At 38.6% G+C, this 26,375-nt stretch overlaps 1 protein-coding gene across 4 annotated transcripts; it reads left to right on the forward strand.

Annotated features, from left to right (window-relative positions):
- The first annotated feature begins 34 nt into the window (after nt 1-34).
- On the forward strand, nt 35-22,316 carry LOC121894420 (protein SSUH2 homolog). 4 transcript variants are annotated; one of them, XM_042407004.1, is made up of 14 exons: nt 1,087-1,508; nt 2,429-2,512; nt 6,865-6,945; nt 7,027-7,102; nt 7,292-7,421; nt 8,092-8,152; nt 8,260-8,381; nt 11,007-11,069; nt 11,261-11,340; nt 12,754-12,846; nt 14,505-14,610; nt 15,386-15,493; nt 16,731-16,904; nt 18,109-22,316. In XM_042407004.1, exons 2-13 carry the CDS (start codon nt 2,479-2,481, stop codon nt 16,869-16,871), a joined length of 1,095 nt encoding a protein of 364 aa, XP_042262938.1. In that variant the 5' UTR covers nt 1,087-1,508; nt 2,429-2,478; the 3' UTR covers nt 16,872-16,904; nt 18,109-22,316. The 4 variants fall into 4 exon arrangements, with proteins under 4 accessions (XP_042262940.1, XP_042262938.1, XP_042262939.1 ...); XM_042407005.1 differs by having other exon boundaries at nt 20,110-22,316; XM_042407003.1 differs by having other exon boundaries at nt 16,731-22,316.
- Nucleotides 22,317-26,375: the final 4,059 nt, after the last annotated feature.

A 26,375-nucleotide genomic window follows, 5' to 3' on the forward strand; every position in this document is an offset into this window, starting at 1 on the left:
TGTCATTGACGTTATTTGGACACATGCAGCAGAGCATAGCGGCTCCCTGTCAGTAACGGAAAGATTGCCTGGATTCAGTCAAAACCGAGGTGATCTCAAATCTGATCAAACAGCTGCAGGATGAACAGCGCAGGTAGGATTTAAAACACACGACAGGACACCACATTGCACAGGTGACCAAACTGACTACAACACGTTTACACCTGCTGCTGTAGATCATAGACTGAAGATCATGAGTAATCATACTGTCCCATCTCTGGCACCGCCTTTACTCACTGTCAGTGTCATTATATGTCACTTCTGTCATGTATGTATGTATGTATGGTATTGAACTGTATTGCATGCCTGTTGTAGTACTTGCTGAAGCATTGTATTGATGACGTAATGTCTCTAATTTGTAATATACTGCACAGGGATGAAAATGAACTCATTAACTAACACACATCAGCCATTTATATTGATGTGCAACTTACATGTTAATTATTGTGCACTGTCCCTGGTAATGAATTAATGAATGAAAGAAAGAAAGAAAGAAAGTAAAAAGATCAGCCAGCCAGGCTACCGCTATAGCCACACGTCATCGGAGCGCCTTGCAAACATTTTATAGCATACAGAAACAAAAACGTTTCACATGCAAGGATTAAACCGCGGATTTAACAGTGAGGAGGTTCTGCCCCCTCACACACACACACACACACACACACACACACACACACACACACACACACACACACACACACACACACACACACACACACACTCAGACACAACGTGCTGTTCGTGCTAGTTAGTTAAGACTTAGTCTTTAAAATAAGTTTATTGAAGAACAAGATACAGGCAATAAAATAATGAAGATCTTGTTTCAAACTATAAATAAATAAGTAACAATATACTATTGGTCATAATGTATTTACCATAACTGCTATATATAGGCTATAGCTATACATATACATAGCCTTACATGACCTGCGTGTGTGTGTGTGTGTGTGTGTGTGTGTGTGTGTGTGTGTGTGTGTGTGTGTGTGTGTGTGTGTGTGTGTGTGTGTGTGTGTGTGTGCAAAGTGGGAGAAATCAGAGGCCACAGAAAAGTGCCATATGTCCTACTAGCCATTCTCCCAATCGGCAGGTCGTATTTACGGTAAATCTGAAATGACATAATTGACTGATCGGTCATTCACTGCTACAGCATGTTTACCACAGAGTGGGAGAAGGAAAGCAGAGCCCACAGAGAGGTTCCATTTATCTAAAAGCCACTCATTTGACATAAACGGCTCTTCCCAGTCAGTAGGTTGTATTTATGATCAGGGTTCCTACAAAATGAATTTTGAAATGGAAAATGTGTAGGAACCCTGTACAGTAGACTCCAGTACAAACCACAAACATGTGGTCTTTGAACTCGACTGTAAACGCGAGCCTCTGTCTTCAAAGAATGCGGATGAGGACAGTCAAGCGTCAACGGTTGAATATCAATTGGAGAAGTGACCGTCATAGTTTCCAACGAATTAAAGGTGGGTACAACATCTGACAGACTTTTATAAATGGTAATAATATTTGCTGATAAATGCTATCTGTTTTTATTATGGTGTTTTAACTGGGTAAATGGCAAGTGTCGATCACACCTAGCTAACCTAGTTATCAACGTCAGTTAACCTAACGTTAAGCTACCGTTAATTCTCAACTAAGTTAGCTAGTTAGCTTGGTGAAAGAATGTGTGGTTACAGATATATAATTTGTCTAACAAGATATCTAGTTAAGATATCTAGTTTTCAGCACCCTATAAAAGGGGTTATGAAGCCAGCCAACTGTTCAGCTGGCACAGAAAAGCAAAACGAAATGAGGAGGGGTAATTTTATTGCCTCCATGTTGCCACATATATCAGATCTCCTTCTAGTGATACATTTGACCCACATTATTCCTGCCTACCATTAATGTAGGCTACTCTCCCTAAGATAGGGTGTTATTACCACCATAATCCTATTATAGATATAATATAGGAATTAATAATTAGCTTCATGTAGTTGAATTATCACAGTTATCATAATCCATGTTAATTATTATGTTAATTATTATTATTAATCATTAATTATTTCAAAATTCTACATCTATAGAACTAATTTTTCTCTTTATTTATCTCATTACAACATATTATGAGGTCTAGTGCAGAATAAATGCAGAGTAACAAAAAGAGAAAATTATTAACATTGATTAATACAAAACTAATAAGAATCAGAAACAAGTTTAATGTCAAGTCGGTTTACACATACAAGAGGTGTTGTGCTGCATAAGAATTAAATAATAGAAGGTAAGGAGAAAACAAGTAGAACAGAAAATTTGTGTCCCATATTCTGTATGCTCAGCAAAGTTGAAATAGTTTGTGAATGTTAGGATTAAAAAAAATAACTTGATGCTTTTTCTTTCTTTTCATCAGAGATGACAGACCACTGGACCATTGATGTTGTATGCAAATAGCTCCAAAGGATGCATTTAATTGATGCAATAGAGGCCTTCAGAGGTAACGGAAACCTACAAATGTCCAGATTGTGATATTGCGAAGTTTCAACCATCAAAATACTTTCAACACCTACAGCTATTGCACCATCAACACCATCCTGATTTCAGCATTGTCTGCAATATAGAGGGATGCAAGAGAAGTGTCCTTAGTTTTAGAACCCACATCTATAGAAATCATAGGACTGCTCTCTGGAGGCACAACATAACTCTCTCAGAGGAAAATGAAGAGGACGAGGTGGACGATGTGGAAGACTCAGAGGACTCGCAGTCAGCCAATGAAAACTGTTCATCTGACTTAAGTTCCCTGTTGTCGGGACTACAGAAGCATTTTATCTTAAATCTATGAGAGAAACATGTCTTCCCCAAAGTTACTCAGGAAACAATTGTTGAATATCCTCAATTTGTTTTGTAGTTTTTTAAAGAGTATTATGCTGATATAATTAAATTCCACCTGGACCAGTCAGGGTTCAGACTAAAAGACCACAAGGAAATGGACCATCTACTTTCAAATGAACTGTTGATGACTGTGCCTTTGGGTAAGTGAAGTCTGAATACAAATTGCTACAATTTAGCAAAGAAAATCTGCATCTAATGGAGCCAGTTCAACATGTTCATTGGAGTTAACAGCAAGAGGAAGGAAGACACTTTCCAGTATGTGCCAATAAAAGATTTTCTGAAGGTTTATTAGGAGAAACAGGACAATTTTGATTATTTTCAAAGAAGCTGTGAGAGTCCCGACGAAGACTTCACGGATGGTCAAATTTTCCAAGCCTGTCCATTTTTTGGAGATCCAAGTATTCTGCGTATACATTTATACACAGATGAATGAAGTTGTGAACCCATTAAAATCCATACATAAAGTAGCTGCCTTCTATTTTACCATTGGAAACCTAGAGCCAAAGTTTAAATCCCAGTTAAGGCAGATACACTTGTGTCCTCTTATACAGCACCAGCTCTTTCAGAGGTATCCCCCCTCTATTTTTGTATTGTCAATTACATATAGCTTGAATTCTATCAGGAAATTCCTTACATATGTTTCTTTTACAAAGGAACCAACAAGCTCATTCCCAACCATCATCTTCCATGATGCAGGGAATCCACTCCTTGCTGTGAAAGCATCTATAAAGATAGAAGGAGTCGCCATCACAATTGGAGAAATGGATGTACTTCAAGCTCTGCAGTATCTGCTTGAGGTATATTTCCTGTTTCATGTGGAATGAAAGACACACTGTCATTTATAGAACATTATTTGTTCAAACTAGGAAATGGTAAGAAAAGTGTGTCTATTCCAGTGCTCAAAATATACAATCAGCTTTCACGGTGAATGATGGAATTGATGTAAATAGTCATTTTTGAGAAAGTGTTTGCCAAGATTAAAAATCTTAAGTGTACTGTTCTTTTGTTTTTGCTGGTTGAATTTAATCTATCTGTCACTACTGCTCACTAACATTTACTTGTAATAAAAAATGTTGAGGATTGCACAGTGATATTTGAATATTTCAAATCTTAACTGGAATTGAAATTGTATTTTTATTTTATATGTGGTGCTGATATATTTTAATTACTTTGTGTGCATGGAATTATTTGTCCACTGTAACATTTTATATTGTGTATAGTAATGTTTTTACATGGCGGAACTACTTTTTGATGATCAATACAGTCAATTTGAAACCACCTCTGTTTTTTCTTTTTCTTCAATCTACAATAGGTTGGTAGTGGTAAAGGGCTTACTGTATGTTACTGAAGTTTTAAATATTATAGGTTATTGGTTATTTTATTTAAATTAGTAATAGTAATTAAATTAACTTCATATCATGATAATTCTGCAGAATTATTAAAAAAATATGTGGCCAACGAAGGCAATAATAGGTTTAGAGTATTGATTGAACTTTTAGAAGGTTCTACTATATATATAATCATTTTGTTTAGAAACAAAGAACCACAAAGGGTTCTTTTAAATAAACCCACTGAAATGGTTCTATATAAAAGCAACTAAATATGCACAGCTAGCATCACGAGCTGTAACATAACTTCCAAAAATAACAGTTTTAGAAGCCATAAGATATAATGAACCTAACTGTCAATCCTCTGTGAATGTAGTTATGACTTTATTTTATTTATATACGCATACCTGGAAAAATATGTGTTTTTAGAATTAGTGGTAATAATGCAATTTAAAATGAGAGGGAAATATTTGATTATGATAAGCTTATTTGGTCATTTGGTCTAATAGTGGCATAAAGTTTTTCAAGTTGAGGTTTAGTGTATTTTTTCTGTGACATATAATGTTAAGTGTCAGGTTAGAGTATGTCCACCATATTCCTCATTACCTCTTTTGCTCCTACCTATTTTGTTGCAACAGTTACACCTGGCAGTAAGTGGGCGTAAATATTTAGCAACAACTTGCGACTTCCTAAGAACCAAGAGTGGTGCAAGAGGAGTGCATGCAATACATTGTTGCGTAAATTTCTGTCATGAGTGGTCCTGTGACTTAGCCCAACCAGCAAATTGTCTTTGTTCGTGGTTCCCTGGAAATCGAGCAGAGTAAGAGCTCTTTGTCTCTTTCTGCTTCACTGATCTGGTGTCCTGTTATCCCACCAACATTTAAACTTGACTTACTGGAACAGCTGCAGGGGCTGTGGGAGGGACGGGAGGAGTGGAAAGAAGGAATTTCCCCTCAGATACAGTCTTGTTGAATTGAACACAGATGGTTATTTTCTGTAAACTGAGAGTTTTATAGAAAAGCTGAAAGCTGTTTCTCTTCACTGTTTCACAAATTTTCTAATGAAAGTGCACCATGTGAAAAAAAATCCTTCTGAAGTGCAAAGAGATCTAACAGAACTGAAATGGCAAAATAAGGTGCTAAATGCAAATGTAGCTCAATGTTTCCTTCAGTGGGTCACATACCTGATAGGTAGTTATTTTTTGTTTAACTTAAACAGAGCTGGACAAAACATTTTGACTGCTTGTTATCATGAAACATGAAACAAGAGTTTCCCATTAAATCTCCCTTCAATCCCTATTGAAACATGATTTCCCACTTCAAGCATTTATTAAGAGATTTACTGTCTTTCTCATATAACAAAATTAATAACCCCTGACTCCCAGTGTCTTTTTCTGTCACCATCATGAGGTTCACATCTGTGGTTTTGAGTATTCGGGATATTGGTTGTATTATCATGAAATATGGTTCATATCCACTTTTTTTTTAATTTGATTTATTGATCGGGACAGTGTGCAGTTTTACACATTAAAGATGCACTGCACTGGAGTTAGCTTTAAGCTAATTTGCATCCGTAGTCCCCCACAATCAAAACATACAACAGCACAACAACAAACAGTATAAAGAAAAAAAAAAACACACAGAACACACCATACAAAATACAAAGCTACACACAACAGCATATTACATACACCCACAATGTCAATTAGAAATTAATAATTTGTGAACTTGTGTGATCATCCCTTAACTTGTTCTTGACCATCATCAGGTCAAATTTTTAACTTGTCCAACACTTTGGTTTATGATCAAATGCCCACAAAACTAATGACATTCCCACCAGCCTCAGCTTTACATCAGGTTTAGTGCTAATTAGCTCATGTTAGCAAGTTAGCATTTAGCTCAAAGCACCACTATCCCTAAGAAGCAGCTAGCATTGCTGTTGAGTCTCAGTCTTGTTATAAAATTGTATCGGCTGATATTGTTTTATTTTTTTAGTTTTAGTTTTTTACATAAACACAAAACACAAAGAAACATTTCTATCTATAGGGAACCTTTAAAGGACTGATTCACAATTTTTTCAACCCTGTCTGAAAACAATAGTCAGGAGCCCAAATGAACACTGAAATAGGTTTTTTATTGCCATAGTAATTCCTCCTGTACATACTGACCATTAGAAGATCCCTTCATTACGCACTTACAATGTAAGTAATGGGGCAAAAACCCACAAGCCTCCTTCTGTGCAAAAAATGTACAGAAGGAGGTTTAAAGGTTTATTTGAAGCTGACATGAAGCTTCAGTTGTCTTTTTAGTGCTAAGGAGGAGATCTTCTAGTGGTTTGTTTGAACAGGGGGGATGATATCAGTGAGGAAAACTTGTTTTAATAAGGGCACCTGACTGTTGTTTTAAGACAAACTTTAAAAATTGTGAACCTATTCTGAGTGGGACACAGTTTAAAAAATGTAAAACATTTTACTTGTCAGTGCTCTCTGGTGGGCAAACTATGTAAAGTTTGAACCGGGATGGTTTTCCGTTTTCTGTAGCTCTAACCTCACACTGAAGTCCAATGTGATAACAGAAAAGCTCTCTGATGCCTTGATGTAAGACCTGTTTCCTGTTTTTGTTTATTCCAGCTGCGTACCCCCCTCTCTCCGCCCCCATGGCCAACATGTTCGGCAACGTGCCCGGGTACGAAGGCACTGTGGCAGGAGGAGGTAAGGAAAATCAAACCCACAAACTTTCTCCGAACATTCGTGTTGTTTACAACTACTGTAAATGTGTTGTCGTTGCTGCAGGAGGTTACCTGCCCCCTCCCATGCCCATCGAGCCTGTAGCCCCGCCTGCACCCGGCCCCACACCCGACGACTGGAGGTAAGACCTGACACCACCTGTCTCACTGCTTATCAGCCTGTTTGCCTCAGACGGGCGGAGCCTGAAAACAAGCAGCCAGCGGGATGCTCAGGTTGCTCTGTGTCTGCTGGATGTGTGTGGAAATGCTGCGTTCAGAGGATATCATGTCAGAGCTTCATCTGTGTGTGTGTGTCTGTATGTGTGTTGTAGCATCCCGTCTCTGTCGGAGGACGATGCCCGTGAGGCGTTCACCAGCTTTGCAGCATCTCATTGCTGCTACAGCCATGGTCCTGCTGAAGATGGAGTCATCACCAAAATGGAGCCATACAACACTTATAGGGTGATCCTCTTAACTGTTGATGTTGTCATCACTGATGGATCCTCCAGTCAGCTGATCTGATCAAGATCATTGATTGGTTCCTGTTTTTTTTTTGTTTTTTAACAGAACTTTCTGCTATAACAGACCCTAAAGACAAACTACACGCTAAAAGAATTTTTTGAAAGTGTTTTTTGGCTGCATTTGAGCACATAATCTGCTGGTGAAAGTTTTCACCTCAAAATCTGTGATTCTGTGATACTTAGTGAATGAAACCAGCAGCAGCGGTTCTTCCATTTTTTCTTTTAAAGATTTTTAAATACGGCTAATTGCACTCAAATGCGGTAAATGTTTTGATTACAAGATATTTTTATTATGCTACTTTAAAAATGATTGAAGATTATGATAGTTACAAAAAAATAAACCTTACTGAGTAGATAAATGGAAAATAATTATTCATTTTGAGGTTTTCAGATCATCCCAGCTGTCAATCCACCCAAGTTGAGATCAAGTGTGCCATCACTTCAGACAGTTTCACCTTATAAACACTTTAATTCATGTGTCTCTGATGACTCTCACATGACTGTCATGTGACCTCTGAGACCCTGTGACATCAAGATGTGATGAATGATATTAAGCTGTGTGCATGTGTTTGTATCTCTTGTTAAAATATTTGTGTGTTTGTGTTCTGTAGTACCGACTGGAGACGTTCAATGAGTCCAGGTCAACTGAGTGGGCCACCAAACCTCATGAAGGTACACACACACACATACACACATTTGAACTTCTATATATGTAAGGACCCTCATTGACGTGTGTGATTGACGTATGATGTATAATGTCTCTCTTGTATGATTGACAGGTGAGCCAGCTGACTTCTACACTGAGACCGCCCCCCGGCCATGGGAGATTCAGGCCACACCTCCCAGCCTCTTCACCAATCATACAGAGGAGATCCGCGTGCCTTACACCTCCTCCATCAAGGTGATTGGTTAACAGGAGCTGTGTGTTTGCAGTCAGTTTGGTTTGGCTAGTTTCTCCTGTCAGATAACTGATGCATCAGGACTGTTGCTATGGTTACCTGCAGTTTAATTTATTTTGAGCTGTTCGAACTGTTGACTGTTGAGAAAGTTCTGCTTATCCTTGAGGAGGTCTGGGGGTTCATTTGGGAGGTTTTATGGGCCTTTGAAGAGATCTCAAGGGTCTTTGACGGATTCCTGAAGTTCTTGAAGATGTTTTACGTGCCCCCTTAAAACGTTTCAGGGTTCAATGGTTCAAGTTTCAAGGGTTTCCTTGTGTCCCTGAGAAGGTTCAAATGGTCCTTGACAAGGTCACACAGGGCCTTGGGAAGCTTACAGTGTTCCTGTAAAAAGTCCAGAAGATGTTACAGCCCTTGAAAAGTTTTCTGGGGTCTTGGGAAAGATTTAGAAGGGTCCACAGGGCCTTGAAAAGCTTCAATGGGTGCTTCAGGAGGTTCTCTGAGTCCTGAAGGTATTTAGGGCTCCTGGAAGATGTCACAATGGTCCTTGAGGAAGTTCCTTGGGACTTAAAAGGTGTGTGAGGGGGTTGGAGGTCTCAAAGAATCTTGAGAAGGTCCAAATGGTCCTTGAGGTTTTCCAGAAGTCTTTGAAGATGTTGTAGAAGTTCTTAAATAGGTTCCTGAAGGGGGTTGAGGGAATAACGCCTTAAGAGGTCCTTGAGAAGATTCAAATAGTCCTTGAGGAGTATCCACAGGGCTTTGAAGAGCTTCCATGGCTCCTTGAGGGGTTCCTGAAGTTTTTGAAGATGTTTTTCAAGTTATTGAAGAAATGTCAGGTGTCCTGTAAGGGTTTCCTGGGGACCTTGAGAAGGTTCAAATGGTCCTTAAGGAGTTCCCATAGGGCCTTGGAAAGCTTCCAGTGTTCCTAAAAGAAGTCCCAAAGTTCCAGCAGTCAAGATGTTACAGAGTTCCTTGAAAAGTTTTCTGATGTCTTGGAAAATATTGAGGAGGATAGAGAGGGCCTTTGGGCCTTTTTCATACACATGTGCTGGCTTGGCTTGACGTGGCAGGTCAGCCCAGCACAGAATGCAATTGCATCTCATTTACAACAGGGCTGCTCACTTGAAGGTGTGTCATCATGGCTGTGACCAGTGGTCAAAGTCGCGGCTGTAAAACGGTGGATAAACACATTTAATTTTCTATAAATTCTTCACAGTAAAAGTCCCCTGTTATTTTTTTTATTTAAAAGCTTTTAATATGAAGCAGCAGCAGCAGGAAATGTTTTCATCTGCAGTAATTGAACACAGCTCTGATACAGCTGAAAGTGATCAGGAAAAATAAATAAAGCAGATATCTGATAGTACAAACAGGCACACAGGATAAAAACTAAACTTCAAACTGCAGACATTCAGTTAGAAGCTACAAAAATACTGAGAGCTGAACACACAGAGACTTTTAAGAACGTGTTTCTCTCCACAGACATGAGTTGAGTCTCACAACACAGCTTGTTTTAGGGGGAGAAGCAGGTGAAGGGGGGTTGTCACAGGTTGGCCATGGTCGGTGAGATGTCACTGAAACCCGCTTGGAGGCAGGTTGGGCATGCTTTGGCTCAACTCTGGAGATGGTCCATCACGGTTGCGACTTGGTGCGGTAAAACTGGTAATAGAAACACAAATCAGCGTGGCATGGTTTGACCCGGTGTGGCCAAAAGTGCCAATGGAAAAACCCTATTTGAAGAGCATCCATGGGTGCCCTGAATCCCTTTGAATCAGGGTTCCTAGAAGATGCCACATGGGTCCTTGAGGAGGATCCATGGGGCTTTAAAGAGTATCCGGGGGGTTTGGGGGTTTGCAAGGTCAAAATGGTCCCTTAGGTTTTTCCAGAAGTCTATGAAGATGACAGGGGTTCTTGAAAATATTGAAAATATTCCTGGGGTCATGGAAGAGGGTATAATAGTCTTTAAAAAATCCCATATGTTCCTTTAAGTTATGTAAAATGTTCCAGAGGTCACTGAAGACCTGCTCCTGAGGTCCTGTAGGGGGTTAAGAGGATAATGCCTTGGGATCTCCTTGAGAATGTTCAAATGGTGATTTATGTCCATTGGGCCTTAAAGGCGTCCTTGAGGGGGTTTCACAGGCCCTGGAACTTCAAGAAGTTCCTGAGCTTAAAGTGCCAGAGGTTCTTTAAGAGGTTGCAGGAAGAGCTTCATGAGATCCTTGGCGGTCCCGTCCCAAGATCCTTTGAGATATTCCATAGGCCCTTTAAAAGCTTCCCCTCTGTCCTTAAGGAGGTTATTGGAGTCTTTGAGAAGAAAAGGTCAATGTTTTTCTAGACGTTTCAGGGGTCCTGAGTGAGCTGGCTGCTAACATAGTGTGTAGCATCAGCACTGTTTCTATGGTTACCTGCAGTTTAATTAAGCTTGAGCTCTGATTTTAGAACAGAGGTCAAACTGCTGACCTGAACGATTTTAACAGGCGCCTGACAGCCAATCGGAGATCAAGAATCTGATGTGGAGCACCGTGACAGCTTCAGTGTGTCAGTGTAACTCCAACAGACCATTAAGTTATTTTTAACATGTGTGTGTTTGTGTGTGTGTGTGTGTGTGTGTGTGTGTGTGTGTGTGTGTGTAGGAATGCCACAGCTGCCATGCCACAGGAGCGATGCCATGTAACGAGTGTCATGGAAGTGGACATGTAAGAAGACAATCAATCAATAATATAGAAAAATAATCACATAATTCATGACATTAAAGACAAAAAGTTTGATAATTAAAATAAAGAAATTAGCAGCTTAATTAACAGATAATTTAATGTGGATTTACAATGAAACAGTGACTCTCCATGTTAATATTCATGTGTATTGATGTGTGTGTGTCTGTGTACAGAAACCGTGCTGGGTGTGTAATGGCACTGGGACAAGGTCTGATGAGAACTGCACTCGCTGTGATTCTACAGGCAATGAGAGGTACTGAAGGGAGGGCGGGGAGTCCTGGTTGACCGGGGCAGTGACTTCCAACCTTTTTAGCTTGTGACCCTTTAAATCAAAGTCATGTCCGAATTACTTGAATCTGAAGAGGTGGAACTAGCCAGGTTTTTAAAATAAAGAGAAAAGTCAGAGGAGATAGTGTTGTGCAGGTACATGTCCTGTCTTTTTGATCATGTCATGTCCCCTCAGATATACCTTAAGACCCTTTGGAGGGTCTGCATGTCATCCCCCATCTCTTGCTGCTTATTTCCTTTCAGCTCTCTGATCTCCACTATCAAATAGAAAAGGCCTAGAACTCCCTTTCTGCATATTTTACGAGTTAACTACAGATCCAGGTACTGCTTTGAAACTTTGCTGCAGTGATGCATTCAAGGACTGAGAATGAAAAGTGTCACATTGATGAGCAAACCCAGTAAACAAATGATCTGTAAAGATGGATGCTATGAAAATGATGGTGACTTTGGTCGTTCTCAAATGAATCACAACATGATGACAACATAATTTTATTATAACATAATTTCAAGGATGTAGGTTTGGTTTCAGAGGTGTGGGGACACCATAAAGTCAAAGGTTCTTTCCCCAAAAAGTGATATTTTTGCTTTTATGTAAATTTATATCATCTACCAAATAATATATTATGATTAAATTAGTTGTCATGCTTTCCATAATAATGGTATACCAAAACATGCTACTGTATGTAAATTCCAGCATTTTTAATGCACTAATTGTATAGTAACTTATAGTTTTGTTAATAGAGACCTGATACTTAATAAAGAATGTCATAATGTTAAATAAAAAAATTCCAATGTTTCCAACATCAACAAAGAATCTTTAAACTAAATAATTAATGTTGCATTTACATCTTTAATACAAAGAGCACTGCCCTTTACTGCATTATCTTCAACTTGTGCTTAATACTTGTGTCTGTCAGGATAATTATTTGCAAATTAAATACAGATGAGGTGCTAAGCAGGGTCTGCAGACTTCCTTTCAGGCTGCATACAGCCCTACCCCTCCTCCAAGTAGATAGTCTAGCCCGTATGTTGCCTGAAACCAGGGCGTAAAAGTACGTATATAACTCACTGCTGCTATTAACACTTAAAACTGTAAGCAGCTGGACAGTCAGAACACACAGTTTAGAGAAATTTTAGTGAATGAATCAAACTGAGACTTTTTGGGAGGGACAAAAGTATGATTCTGAAAGGTGAGCGGAACATGTTAATGAGTTAGAACATGAAAAAGAGCAGCAAACAGAACAACCTTAACAGTCCAGTCAGTACACTAAAGCATGTGAAGCATGCATGTTACATGTCTGAGTCTCACTTTGTGTGTGTTTGTGTGTGTTTGTATGTGTGTGTGTGTGTGTGTGTGTGTGTGTGTGTGTGTGTGTAGGTGTACAGAGTGTAATTCTCAAGGAAGGAAGGAGTGTGAAACCTGTAAAGGAAAACGTCAACTGCTGACCTACATCAAGCTCAAAGTGGAGTGGTGAGTACTGGTACTGCAACTGTTCCATGGGTCCTTAAATCCAATGGCATAGCATGATTTTTCCACTAGGTGGGGCTATGGCCCTAGGTAGCTCTGTGTATTTTGGACATGAGCATGCATTGTACAATGTAGCAGGGAGCCGGCTGCTGGTGGCTAGCAGCTAGGCTATCAGTTTCTAAAAGTTTAAAAGGTATCTTGGTGACCACTTAGCAACTGCTTTCACTTTACAATTATCACCACAGTACCATAAAGATCTGTGTGTGTTTTGCCTGCCTTCCTTGGGTAACTGTTATCTAATAAAGAAGCAGCAATTGGGCAGAAAATTGCCCAATCTGGCAATATTTCTTGGGCGTAAAGTTTTCTGCCCTAGATCCACTTATTTTCGGCCAATCAGGGGCCACCAGGAAAAGCCGAACATATTACAAACATATCGCTGTCGGGCAGAGAAAAGTACACCCATCGGCACACAGACAATGACTGTCTGACAGCTCTCTTTCACTAGTCATCACACGGTTCTGTAAATATGATTTATGTGAGAGTAACAACTGAAATTTATACACACACTCAACACAACAATAACAAAAATGATTTTTCATTAAAATATGTATTTCACAATTCGAATTGCAGGAGGGGTGGCTCCCCAGTGCCCTTAATGGACCACAGGCCCCTGCTTAAATCTGCTCCAGAAGTTATTGAGGAGGTTCCTTGAAAAGGTTCCTGGGGTTCCAGTTCAAATGGTGCTTGGGAATTTCAGTGGGCTTTCGAGAGCTTTGAGGGGTGTTTGAGCCACAGTGTGTAGGATTTGAACATTCCTGACTTTGGTGCCCCTTCTTGATGTGTATCTCCTAAAAAATATATTTGCACTTTGGTCCTACAATAGAGTCCGAGATACCGCGGGGGAATCTCAAGAACTGTGACCGGTTGTTTGTGTTTTTTTCCTACAAGTTTGTGATGCCGGCAGAGATTGTTCAGAGTGAATAAAACATGAGGCCTGTTGAAAAAAGGCTGTTATCTTCTCCTTTTAAGTAACACAAATCTAGCAAAGACACTGCAAACGCCCGCTCTCTTTACAAAGTGAATGAAAGACTGTAAACACAGTAACTGTGGGGAACATGATGAAAGCACGATATGGCCCAATCACATACAATACATCTGTTTTGTGTTGTGGTTGTGATATAAACAGGTGAAATCAAAACCTACAATGCAGATATCTATGGACTCCAGTTGACCTTTTACATCAACCATAAATCCAACCTGAGACTGACGGGCTGAAAGCAGCAAAATATAACCAGTTTTCAGCTGGAGTCTCTCATTTTTCTAGAAACAAAACCTTATAATATCAAAATAACTTGAACGATGATATTATAATGTAAAATTCTACACATATGTTACTTTAATGTAGTCTCATTTTAAATGAAATGGGTAGGCAGTGTTGTCGTGAATGACACTTTGGCACCCTCTGGTGGAAGAAAAATAAAACTGCATGATGTGAATTTAGGCTGATAAAAATACATGCAGCTTGAATTCAGTCATGTGTGTATACAGTACGTCTGTGTGTGTATGTTTATATGTGGATAAATGTGTTTATATGTGTGTATACATATCTATAATTTTTTGTGTATCTGTGTGTGTGTGTGTGTGTGTGTGTGTGTGTGTAGGACTAACCATCTGGAGGACCACGTGGTGCAGCAGAACTCTGGTCTGAGTGCTGATGATCTTCACTCAGTGAGCGGGAAGGAGCTGTTCAAGAACAGCCAGTACCTGGTACAGAAACACACACACACACACACACACACAGTAAGTAGGTAGACTGCAGCAGACAGGTGGAGCAGAGTCAAAGTGTCCTTGAAGAGGATATTGAGCCCCCAAACTGTTCGTGATGGTCTTGTATAATAACTTGTTGCCTTTAGTGTGTAATTGTGTCTGTGAATGGGTGAATAAGAAGCTGTAAAGCACTTTAGATGACAACAATTCAGTCCGTTTACCATAACTGTTACAACTGCACTCATTAAATACTCACTCTCAGATTTTTCCCTGGAACTCAGTTAGTGGAGGTGATAAGGACTGCTCCTTTTGTTATCAGTGTAGTTACTAGATAATGGTTTAAATAGTAACTTCACATATTAAATATCTTTGTTGTGTGATATAGCACGACTGCACAGTTTCCCTGAAGCTAAATATGCTTAATTTTATATGGATTGCCTCCATTTTAAAACGCCGCAAGAGACATTTACTCTCCTCCCCCATTATGTTCTTTTAATAAAAACCAAAACACTCCTCCATTTTGAATATTGTAAGCAATGAACACACTGTGCAATTGTTGTATTTTGTACAGAATGTGGAAGTCTAATCATAACGTGTACATCATTAACAAAAAATACAGTATATTATTACAGTAAATCACTGAAATATAATGTGCAGGAAGCTCACACAGGTGTAGTTGAGCCAAAAATGTGAAGTTTGTTTTTTAGACGGCTCTAGATGAAATGTCATGGGGTCATTAAAGGATGTTGCTGATGTCTGTTTTATTGTCTCTCAGCTCTTCCCACTTTTAGGGTTCCCAAACCCGGCCATCTCTGAGGCCTCAGATCGTCTGATCAAAGAGCACCAAAGCAAGTACGCCCAGACTTCCAGGATCCTGCAGCAGGTAGGACAGCAGGCAGCTTCTTAACAGGCTTAACAGATTTAGGAAAAAGTTAAAGCTGAAAACACAGTTCTATAGCTCATTAAAATATTTGAATGCATTTAGAAGGAGGCAACATATTATCTGTCTTCTCCAGAGTCAGATGAAAAGATGGATATCAGTTTCATCTCTGTGTATCCAGAACAGACAGAGGTACAGGATGTGTTAGCCTAGTTTAGCACAAAGACTGATAGCCTAATTCCATCAAAAAAGAAAAAAAAATCCACCTTCCAACAACTCCAAAGCTGTCTATTTACATGTATCTAATTTGTCTGTATACCAACAGAGGTGTAACAGAAATGACAGAAATGTAAGGGTTAGTTACTTGCTGAGGAGATGAGAAGACAGCACACTGATTAGATGCTCTTCTAGAAGATTCAATTTTAATTAGCGATTTGCCTGAAAACCTTTTTGTCAACTAAACCAAACTACCAATGGACAGTTTTGTTCATTTTGACATCTAAGTCACAAAAGAAAAACATGAAAGAAGGGTCCTTTTTTCACTAAATTTGCAACACTCACAGAAACCAGACTTCCAGACAAAAACACTGCAGACAGGATGGAGACGGAGTCTGAACAGAAATCTAATGCTCACTGGAATTCAGTCATATTTTGATTGTTTAAACAAGCAAGACCAGAAATTGGAGGAAATGACAGTCAAGATGAAAGAAAGCTGGATTTAATTCTTGTTGAGCAAATGATTCTGATTGTGCACAAATAAACACACCAGATTGTTAAAATGGAAAAGGCAACATTTTCTGCAGAAAATTAAAGCACACTTGCTGACACTGATAACCACTGGTGCAAAAAACAGTAAACAAGTTGAAATGTCTTAAAATGTATGCAGTAAAATAGTTGTCAGTTGAAGTCTAATCGTCAGAGATGTGAAATGTCAGAGATCGAACAATTAGAACAATTACAATTTCAGCTGAAGCGCTAGTGAAAGTTGAAGTGTGTCTACTGTAAATGGTTGAGGCTGAGCTTTAGAGGTGTTGGTAGATGTATTATTGAATTTTTGACAGTGCCAGGCTAGCCGTTTCCTCCTGCTTCTAGTCCTTATGCTGACCTAAGCGAACCACATCCTGACTCCAGCTCTGTACTGCACACACAGACATGAGATTGAGGTTAATAAAGATATTTCCCAAAATATTGAAACTGTTTCTGTTAAATTTTTTTCTTTCTCTCTCTCTCTTTCTCTCAGAGGCAGACAGTTGAGTTGATCCCCATCACTAAGGTGACCTATAAGTGGAAAGGCGACTCCCACATCTACTTTGTCTACGGCAATGAGCGCCAAGTCAATGCCGACAATTACCCAGCGACCTGCTGCTGTGTCGTCATGTAAACACACACAGCTGAACACAACTGTCCCAAACTGGTATTCTCATTATTGTTTCTCTTTTTAATAGTCCCCCCTCCCTCCAGGGCAACCAATCCCTTCGTCAATCTTTAAGATCCACAAAAATAGTCCAAACATAAGAATTATCGCTACCAGTACATATAATCGACAACATATAATCATTATATAAATATATCGTCCAGAGCTGCTGTTTGGAGCTCAGCTGAAACATGTTAATCTAGTGGTTCCCAAATGTTGGAGTCCCACTTATGCAGTAAAAGATATTTTGACAACATACATGCACATAAACAGAGTGAAATATATCCACAACTATTGGATGGATTGCAATGAAATCTAGTAGAGACATTAATGTCCCACGCATGATGAATTGTAATCACTTTGGTGATCATCTGATTTTTAAACCAACACCATCATCAGGTCAAAATTTTAATTTATATGTTTTCTATTGTTATTATTTTAACAATACTTTGGTTCATGACTAAATACCTGCAAGCAGACTGATATTCTCTGTAGTTCCAGCTGTACTTAGTGTTTAGTGCTAAATAGCAAATGTTAGCATGCTAATACACAAAAACTAAGGTAGTGAACAGGGTAAATATTATAGCCAATAAACATCAACATTGATGGTAGCATTGTCATTGTGAGAATGTTAGCATGCTAATGTTAGCATTTAGCTCAAACCACAGCTGTGCCTAAGAACAGCCTTACATCACATTTGTTTAAGTTTAAATATTAATGTTCATGGATAAAGAGCAAAGGAGCTGTATCACACACTACAGACTATATATGTAGTATCATATGATGCAATTGTTAAACAGTATCTGTCAGACTCAGGTCAGCAGGTGACAATGATCTATTTATCAGTTGCATCATATATTGGCATTGCTGCCATTGATCACAGCAGAAACATTGGGAAAACATATTACATGTTTTGGAAAGTTGAGACAAACTGCTCAGTCAGTCACAGGGAGGATGTGAGAGTTGTTCTTTTCTTTATTTTTGTACCTGTAATGTTCGGAGCAGTCTGAGTTGTAATTCCACCAGTTTGGGAATCAGTGCCTCAAACGAGTTTCATGAGGTTTACTTTCCCCTGAACTCATCTTCTCAGGCAGACTCCAACAATTAAACCAACCCTCAAACTGAAGCACTTACCTCTTGCTTCCGACTAACAAAAAGACATCCTGGAGGGACTTGATTTATCTGTTTGTCTTCGTGTTCCCAGAACCTTCTGCTCAGTTCTGGCTCTCTACCTCCTGTTAGGATGACATGATGCTCCATCAAGTGTCCTGATGAGAGAAAATAATGGACGGTAACTGGAGTTCCTTTTTTTATCTGTTATCTGTCATATCAAGTATTAAATTTTAACTAGATAAATTAGTAATTTCAATAACTGAACTAGAATTTTTACTTGATAAAATCAAGTCTTTTATGTAAAGGAGAAAAATATTTAAGTTAAACCGGCCTCCTGTACCGTCCTCAGAGTCCACTGTCATCTCTGGGTGGACGCTTGACAGTGCATCATGTCTCCGACTCTATGACCACTTACCAAAGTTACCAAGTTTTCTGTTACAAAACACTTTTCAACAGTTTCAACAGTCAACAGTTTACTGAAACACATGCCAGTATGTGCCATTTTAATGTCCTCTGTACTGCATGGAAACCTCATTAAATAGCAGCAAGCAGAGAAGCAGCAAAAAAAAAGGAGATATGAGATTTCCATCTGATTGAGGTAAATAAATAATATGTGTTATGTATTACTTTACCTGTGTGTAATGAGATGGCAGAGGAGGGTTAGGGTTAGAAAATGAATAGAATAAGATCAGAATCTGCCTCACCTGGTTTCTACCTGGGTTCTTCTTCTGTGGTTTAATGTTACATAAAGGTATAAACCACTTCAATGTTTAAACTGAGGAGAACTGAGGTTATATCACAAACAGATCCAGATTTTCTGACTCCAGAAACAAAATAAGCCGATATTTTTTTGTTTTTCTTTAGAAAGTGGCTATTGGTACAGATTCCTCTGTGTCAATAGTCCATTTATTGTTGGTATGGAAGTATTACGCATGCACATTGGTATTGATTGTGCAAGATCGCGTGATCAAATTCAAATTGAAATTTAAAATGTCCCATTTAATAGTACTAAAACACCATATCACAGTAAAAAATGTCCAGTTAGTGATCTACAAGAGGTCTGGCAATAAATTCCAGAACCCCATTCCGTATCAATAGAACAAACTACCATCAGCATGGAAAACCAGTCCGGACCAACAGCCTGTGGACTACTGGTATAGAATCCCATCGCATGTCAGTAGTCGATAATTTATTGCACAGGTTCCGTAGCCATCACTGGTGCCTTTTCTTAAGGCTCGGTCACACCAGACAGTGGCAAAGCGAAGTTCATCCTTGCATCTTTATGAATGGGTCTATAACTCTGGTGACGTAGAGATTCCACACAGGACTAGCTGGTGAACTGTAACTGCCGAGCTAACTGCTAACATGCTAGCCAGCCACGAACACGCCTGCACTATTTATACACTTTCTATTTTGTCAGTGCTGTTCACTCCTCTGTGGCAGTTGGTCTCAGGACTTAATCTCAGCATCTTCTCTCTTTTATGGAGCGATTTACATTCCAACAGCGCAGATTAAATAAAACTGGATGGTGACGCACAGCTAATAAGCTACATTAGCTTCCTTCATTTTGGACTCCCTGGCTGATTCTCTCCATTAAAGTTCAGCACCGTCATGGGATTAGCTAGTGGTCAACGGTGCAAACTTGCAGGGCGTTCACCAAAGTCAAATGTTAAGCAAAAAACCAGATTAACTAATCCACTGATCACGCAAAATCAGTTCATTTCAATGGATTCAGTCAGCAGATCAGCAAAATTTCGCCATTTTAAATTCTGATGTGACCGGACATTTTGTAATTTTTTGGTCATGTTTACAGTTTACATCTCAACACGCTTAATAAAATTATTAGTATGATATCCTTAATTTTCAGTTTGAAAACAGAAGACATGATGTTCTGTAAGATACAAAAAACTCACCAAAGTGTTGAAACAGTGTTCCTAAATCTTTCATACTTCTGCTTTTTAGAAATAAATTACAACATCGCTTCATAATAATGAAATGATAAATGTTAGGGACCGATATTGCCAAACCAAAGTTTCCTTTTTCCTGTTATGCATGAGGCCCATTAAAGCCTCTCTGCTTGCTTCTCTGCAAGGCTGCAGCAATGAAAGGCATTCTGAATGGAGAGGAAGAAAGAAGGAAGAAGGAACAATGGCTGTGGTGGTCTAGAGAGAGTTGCTGGAAAACTGTGTGCAGCTGGAGCATTCCTGCAGTAACCACAAGCTGATGGTGCCCAGTGAAAATCTTGTATCTCAATATGTTAACAAGTCTTTTATGCCTTGAGCTAAGGCTATTTTTAAAAACTTTTAGCCTTATCAAAAGTCTTTAAATGAACAATGCTGTTTTTGTTGCATCTCAAAAGGTTTTTTGAGATGCATGTTTTCCTTCTGACAACAGCAGTTTTAAACAGCTTCAACATTAGAACTCAGTAGAATGTTTAAGTAGATTACAGCCTTATTAATCTGGTCAAAGTCACAGATATAAATATGGAGCAGAATCGCAGTAAAAGACGTGCTGAGGCCACAGGATTTCTAATAGTTAAAGGGCTAATTCAGATTTTTTTTTACAGTCAGATATATAGGTAGAGAGGACTCCTGAAGCTGCTGGTTTCCAGATAAAACCAAACATCAGCAAACAACAACAACAATGCAACATAAAACCAGACTAAAACTATTTCCTCACCAAGTCTGAAACCAAGCAGGTAGTTAAGCCTTTGAGTTTCTGTTTGAAGAAACTTTCAGAGTTGTCTTAATCAGACTTTATCATTTGTAATCTGTCTTTTTTTAATAATGAGTTTGAGAGCGAGGCAACAGCACGAGATTTTACTAAGTGAATGATTTTACTGTAACGACAAAAGCTGTCAGATGAAGGTGAATGACATGAACAGGAAAGACTGTTTTTTAGTTATATAAACAAAGATGAAGTGGCTCTGTAAATAGATGAAAACATTATGAACCTTTAAAAACACGCTGCAAGTCACTAAATCTCAGCATCACCTCACCAGGACTGAGTGAACCTAAAACTTTTGGAAGCAGTAATATCATAATCACCACTAGAAAACAAAGTTGAATATGAGGAAGGGTGCAATTTAATCTCAGATTCACGTGAGCATCGTTCTATGGAAAATTTATGCTGATTAAAGTTTCTTTCACAATTACACATTGTAATTTTATCTCTCTGAAGATGCCCATAATTAACACCATGATAAACACCTCTTTGGATCTATCCACAGAGGAGGGTGGATGACTTAACATACACACCTCCGCAATCTCTGCACATCAAAAAGCCTACTTCCTGTCAGGTTTTTGGTTTTCTCCAAAACAGAAACAAGCAGTTACAGGTTTCTACTCCACCCAAAAGACAAAAATATGAACAGAACAGTCATATATCTAACGACAACATCCTGACTGTCACAATGTGTGACTCAAAAAGATAATAAATTCATTAAAAACATAAATGCAACAGTGAAATGTCCAGCTGTTTTCAAGTTGTAATTAATGATATAATCTGATCATGTCCTCTTGAATATTTTAACATAAAAGTTGTTGATGTAAAAAATAAACAAACAAAAAAGAACAAAAACAATTTATTAATATGCTGAAAAGTTGCAACATTTTAATGGAAACATAACTCTTGCGTTTCAGACTTGCAGTTTCAGTCAAAGACTACAGTTCACGTCAGGTCAAAAATAATTCAACCCATCAACTATCTCTTGCAGTACAGCGGAGCTCCTGTAGAGGGCGATCTGCGTCTGACTTAGTTTGAACAGACCCGCTGCCCCCTGCAGCTGTCATTAGAGCCAGATGTCTGTGCCAAACAGGACGAAGCCACTTCAGTTTTATAGGTTTTATATATATAAGTTATACTGTCATTTTTATTATTACTGTCATTTAATAAATAAGACCTTCCATTTCTGCATTTCACAAACAAACAACCACATTCACATCCTGCATCTCTTAATGTCCATGTTGCTTATTGTTTTTCTTCTTAGGGTTGATTGTTTTTTTGTTGTTGTTTTTTTTTTATCAGTGTGAATCTTTTCACCAGTTGACCACATTAAACATCAACACGTTTATTGTTTCATGCTGAATAGATGCTGCTGCAATGTGATTAACTGTTATTCCCTCTATCTGCAGTGAAAATGCCTTCAAACAGCACTGTAGCTAACAAACATCTCTGCTAACTAACCTGATGGACCCGTTAATGTCATTACTCTGTATTGTGCTCATTAATACTCTGCTGTTACAATAGATTATCAATTGTGTGTGACTGTTAAAAACTATAAATAAATTCTGATACTCACCTGCTTCTGTCACATTTGTCCACAAGCACACAGGTGAAACATTCACAGAGCTTATTAGAGAAAAACATTTCAGATGATGATCCACAACAAGTCATGGAGACTGACGAAATATGATATACAGGTTAATTAAACAGATCAGAGAAAAGTTAGAGAGTGGTTAGAGAGTTATTAGTCAGCATCCACTTGTCAATGATCAAACTAAAAGTACCTTTTCCTCCTATTTTAGGCTATTTATACTTCAAATAATATCACTGCACTTACGCTGAACTTAGTGTCAAAATGGCAAGATTTATAAGATGTATACTAAAATATACAGTATGTGCTGCATATGTGTGTCTTGATTTGCTTTTTAAGTGTTTTTTTCTAAATGCTGCATGTGTGTTGTCGAAGCGATGAAGATGTTTTCTTATTTTGCAGTGCATTGAACTCTCCATTATACCATGGTGGAGTAATATTCTCTCAATACACATCAAAAATACTCCATCAGAAGTTAAAGTCTTGCAGTGAAAAGTAAATGAGGATTTTAAACAATTCTGACAACAGTGATTATAAATAGATAATGCTCTGTCCATTCTGTGTGCACAGATGTGGGACAGTTATTCTCCTGTGGATGTGTCTCTCAATAATTGACCGTGACATGTGTACAGTCTGTCACATTATAGTCCACACATAAGAAAAAGAAAAGAAAAACAGGAACAAGTGAGACACTGCGACACATAGAGATGTCTATTTCCAAGAGGAAATTGCATATCTAATTAATAAAGATATCAGCCTACCACCTTTTGTAAGTCTTTTAAAGTTGTGCAATTATATGAAGGGCATTGCCGCTTTTAATGCCGTGACCTCAACATGAACAATACTGTAACTGTGAGAGTTGCCATGGTTTCTGTTGAAGTTATGCAAAAGCCAAAGTTCAAGGAAGATATTCTAGTATTGACCAGGGATGATTAGGCCCCAATCTTCCCCCTTGTCTACGTGTACACGTGGGTACAAAGCAAGTATATCAGTGGCGTAAGTTTCCACGGGTTGTTTATGTTGTCCACTCACATATTTAGATTGGGTTTCGGCTCGTACATGTACGGATGTGTTTGAGAAGTTGATGCTTCAAATAAAGAATGAGAAAAAGAAGGGAAATCCGGCTGTTATAGTTTGTTAACATAACCTTCAGAAGTCAGCTGTAACGCAGAGTTAAACAGTCAGAGGAGAGTAGGCTCCTCGGAAGGGGGGCCTTAAAGAGACAGAAGCTCAAACGGTCTGTGTCAGACAGAGGCTGAACTGAGGGGCTGCATAAAGAGACAGTATCAGATAAATAAGGAGTTTTTTTTTTAATGTAAATCATGCAAAAATATTCCAGTGGGGCCCCATAATATGAGTATAGAAATGGAAATGTGTATTCTACATCCCCTCTATGACAGTTTTATGATGTTGTGGTTCTGGTCGCAACCTCAAACTCAGCATCACCTCACCAAGACTGAGTGAACCTAAAACCTTTGGAAACAGAATATCATAATCACTGCTAAAAAACAAAGTGGAATATGAAGAAGGGTGCAATTTAATCTCAGATTCACGTGGGCATCGCTCTATGGAAAATTTATGCTGATTAAAGTTTCTTTCACAATTACACATTGTAATTTTATCTCTATGAAGATGCCCATAATTAACACCATGATAAACACCTCTTTGGATCTATCCACAGAGGAGGGTGGATGACTTAACGTTCACACCTCCCCAATCTCTGCACATCAAAAAGCCCACTTCCTGTCAGGTTTTTAGTTTTCCCCAAAACAGAAACAAGCGGTTACAGGTTTCTACTCCACCCAAAAGACAAAAATATAAACAGATATATGCAGAATATATACAGAAAATATAGATCAGAGCGCTGAAGATTGAGCTGGTTCTTGTCTCTCTGTGTCTCTGTTATCTCTCGTTACTGTCACTCCTTTTAATTCATTCAGACTAAATCCACCAGTCACATCTCTCCATACTGTCTGACATTCTGCTGATGTCACTATCAGATCAACTCTGAGATGTCCTCTCTGTCACATCCGAACGCACTGCTGCACAGCAACATTTGTTCTTCCTAAAAAATAATGCTACTTTATTTCCTGAGTGAACTCTCCTCTCACTCTTGGCGACAAATATATGAGTCTGTCTCACTTCCTATCAGATACAGACGACGTGTCTCTCGGTTGATCTCTGAGGCTTTTAACCTGTTCAGATGAAACAGATAAAAAACTCAACTCCATCCATCAGACGTTGCACTGGAAGTTCAACATGCGAGACAGAGACGTGAAGACGGCGTCCGCTGATCACTGATTGATTTACTTCTGCCTGAAATTATTTCTCATGTGATTCAGTCACATTCAGAATAATTTGAATTCATGATTGAAAATAAAATAGTTTTTTACACTTAATTGACCTGCTTTGGTCTGTGAGGGAGTCCTCAGTTCTTTTATTTTGGATATCTGTGAGTCTGTGAGTCTACCTCTGTGTAATAAGGTAGGCATCTTAAGGGCAAAACTCACCAGCCATGCCTTTAGCACATACTAGAGGCATCATACTGACAGACATAGTAGTCTGGGATGCCGATCTTGAGAGTTAATGTGAAATAGTGTAAATATTCTGGAAAGTTCATGGATTCTTATGCGGGGAAATAGGACAGTGGAGTCTTAAAACAACAGTCGGGGGCCCACATGAACACTGAAATCATTTTTTCTTGCCATAATCATTCCTCCTGTTCATACTGACCATTAGAGGATCCCTTCATAATGCACTTACACTAACGTAAACAAGCCTCTTTCTGTGCCAAAATGTATTTAAAAGTTTATCTGAAGCTAATAACACTGTCCGAGGAAACACAAAGAAGGAATTTGATGCTTAAAAAGTATGTAAACGTTTCAGATATCCACTTGATATCACTAACTCAGACTGCCGACGCCTCATATAACAATGTTTCCCCCGTTGAGCTGCGGTGGAAGTAACAAGGCCAAAGACAGAAAGAGGAACTTTGGCTCTAAAAAAGATGTTTAAAGACATATACTTGATTTGACTAATTTTGACGACTGAAGCTTCATATTAGCTTCAGATAAACTTTTAAAATACATTTTTCCACAGGCCTCCATTGTTGTTGTTTTTTAATATGGTTTAAACAATCCAGAGTTTTTAGTTGATCGACAGTTTTGTGTGATTATGAACTGCAGATGTTCTGCATCATTTTTAACAGTTATGTTTTGTTTTTGGGTTTTTTTTGTGGTATATCAAATGTTTATGCTTCTCCTGACGCTGCACAAAAACACACACAAACACTCTCACAGTATTGAGAGTAAACCGCTGGCAGACACACACGGGTGGATTTGCCCCAGGCAAGCTCTGTCTTGCTTTATTTTCACCCTTGCTCTAACTTAATGTTGGTATCGGCAGTGGTAGAGGGAGTACTCAAAACCTTCTTCTTATTACAAATACTGTAAGTCAAATTCCTGCATTCAAATTTTTACTTAAAAGAGAAGTGTGAAAGAGAAGTATTATAACCACAATGTACTTAAATTTACATAACTTGTGTTCAAGGTGGAGCTTTTAATTCTTATATAATGTTGGATAGTTTAATCACTGATTATGCATCATATTTTATTGTTATTTTTGTATTTTATGAGTAAAATCTGAATCTGCAACATGACCAGTAACATTTATCTGTCAGGTAAATGTAGTCATACAATGTTTTCCTCTGAAGAAGAGTACAGTTACCTTTTTCTTTAAAAAAAAAAAAAAAAAAAGTGCTTTTTGTACGTTATTGCAGGGTACAATGAGTTAGAATAGTAACATAATTCAATATTTTTTTTATATTTAAACATCATAATAAATCTATAGACTCTTTTAGTTTGGGGAATCAGGCAGTTGCCTACCTTGCCTAATGGTAAAGTCTCTGCACACACTTCAGATAACAATGAAAACACATCTAAAAAAGAAATCAAATAAAAATAAAAACCCCCTCTTTCTCCAGCCTCCCCCTCCCACCAGCACCAGCACCACCCCTCCCGTGTGCCCCCTTCGGTGGGCGGGGT

The sequence above is a fragment of the Thunnus maccoyii genome, chromosome 3 (assembly GCF_910596095.1).
Source record: "Thunnus maccoyii chromosome 3, fThuMac1.1, whole genome shotgun sequence".
Taxonomy (NCBI): Eukaryota; Metazoa; Chordata; class Actinopteri; order Scombriformes; family Scombridae; genus Thunnus; species Thunnus maccoyii.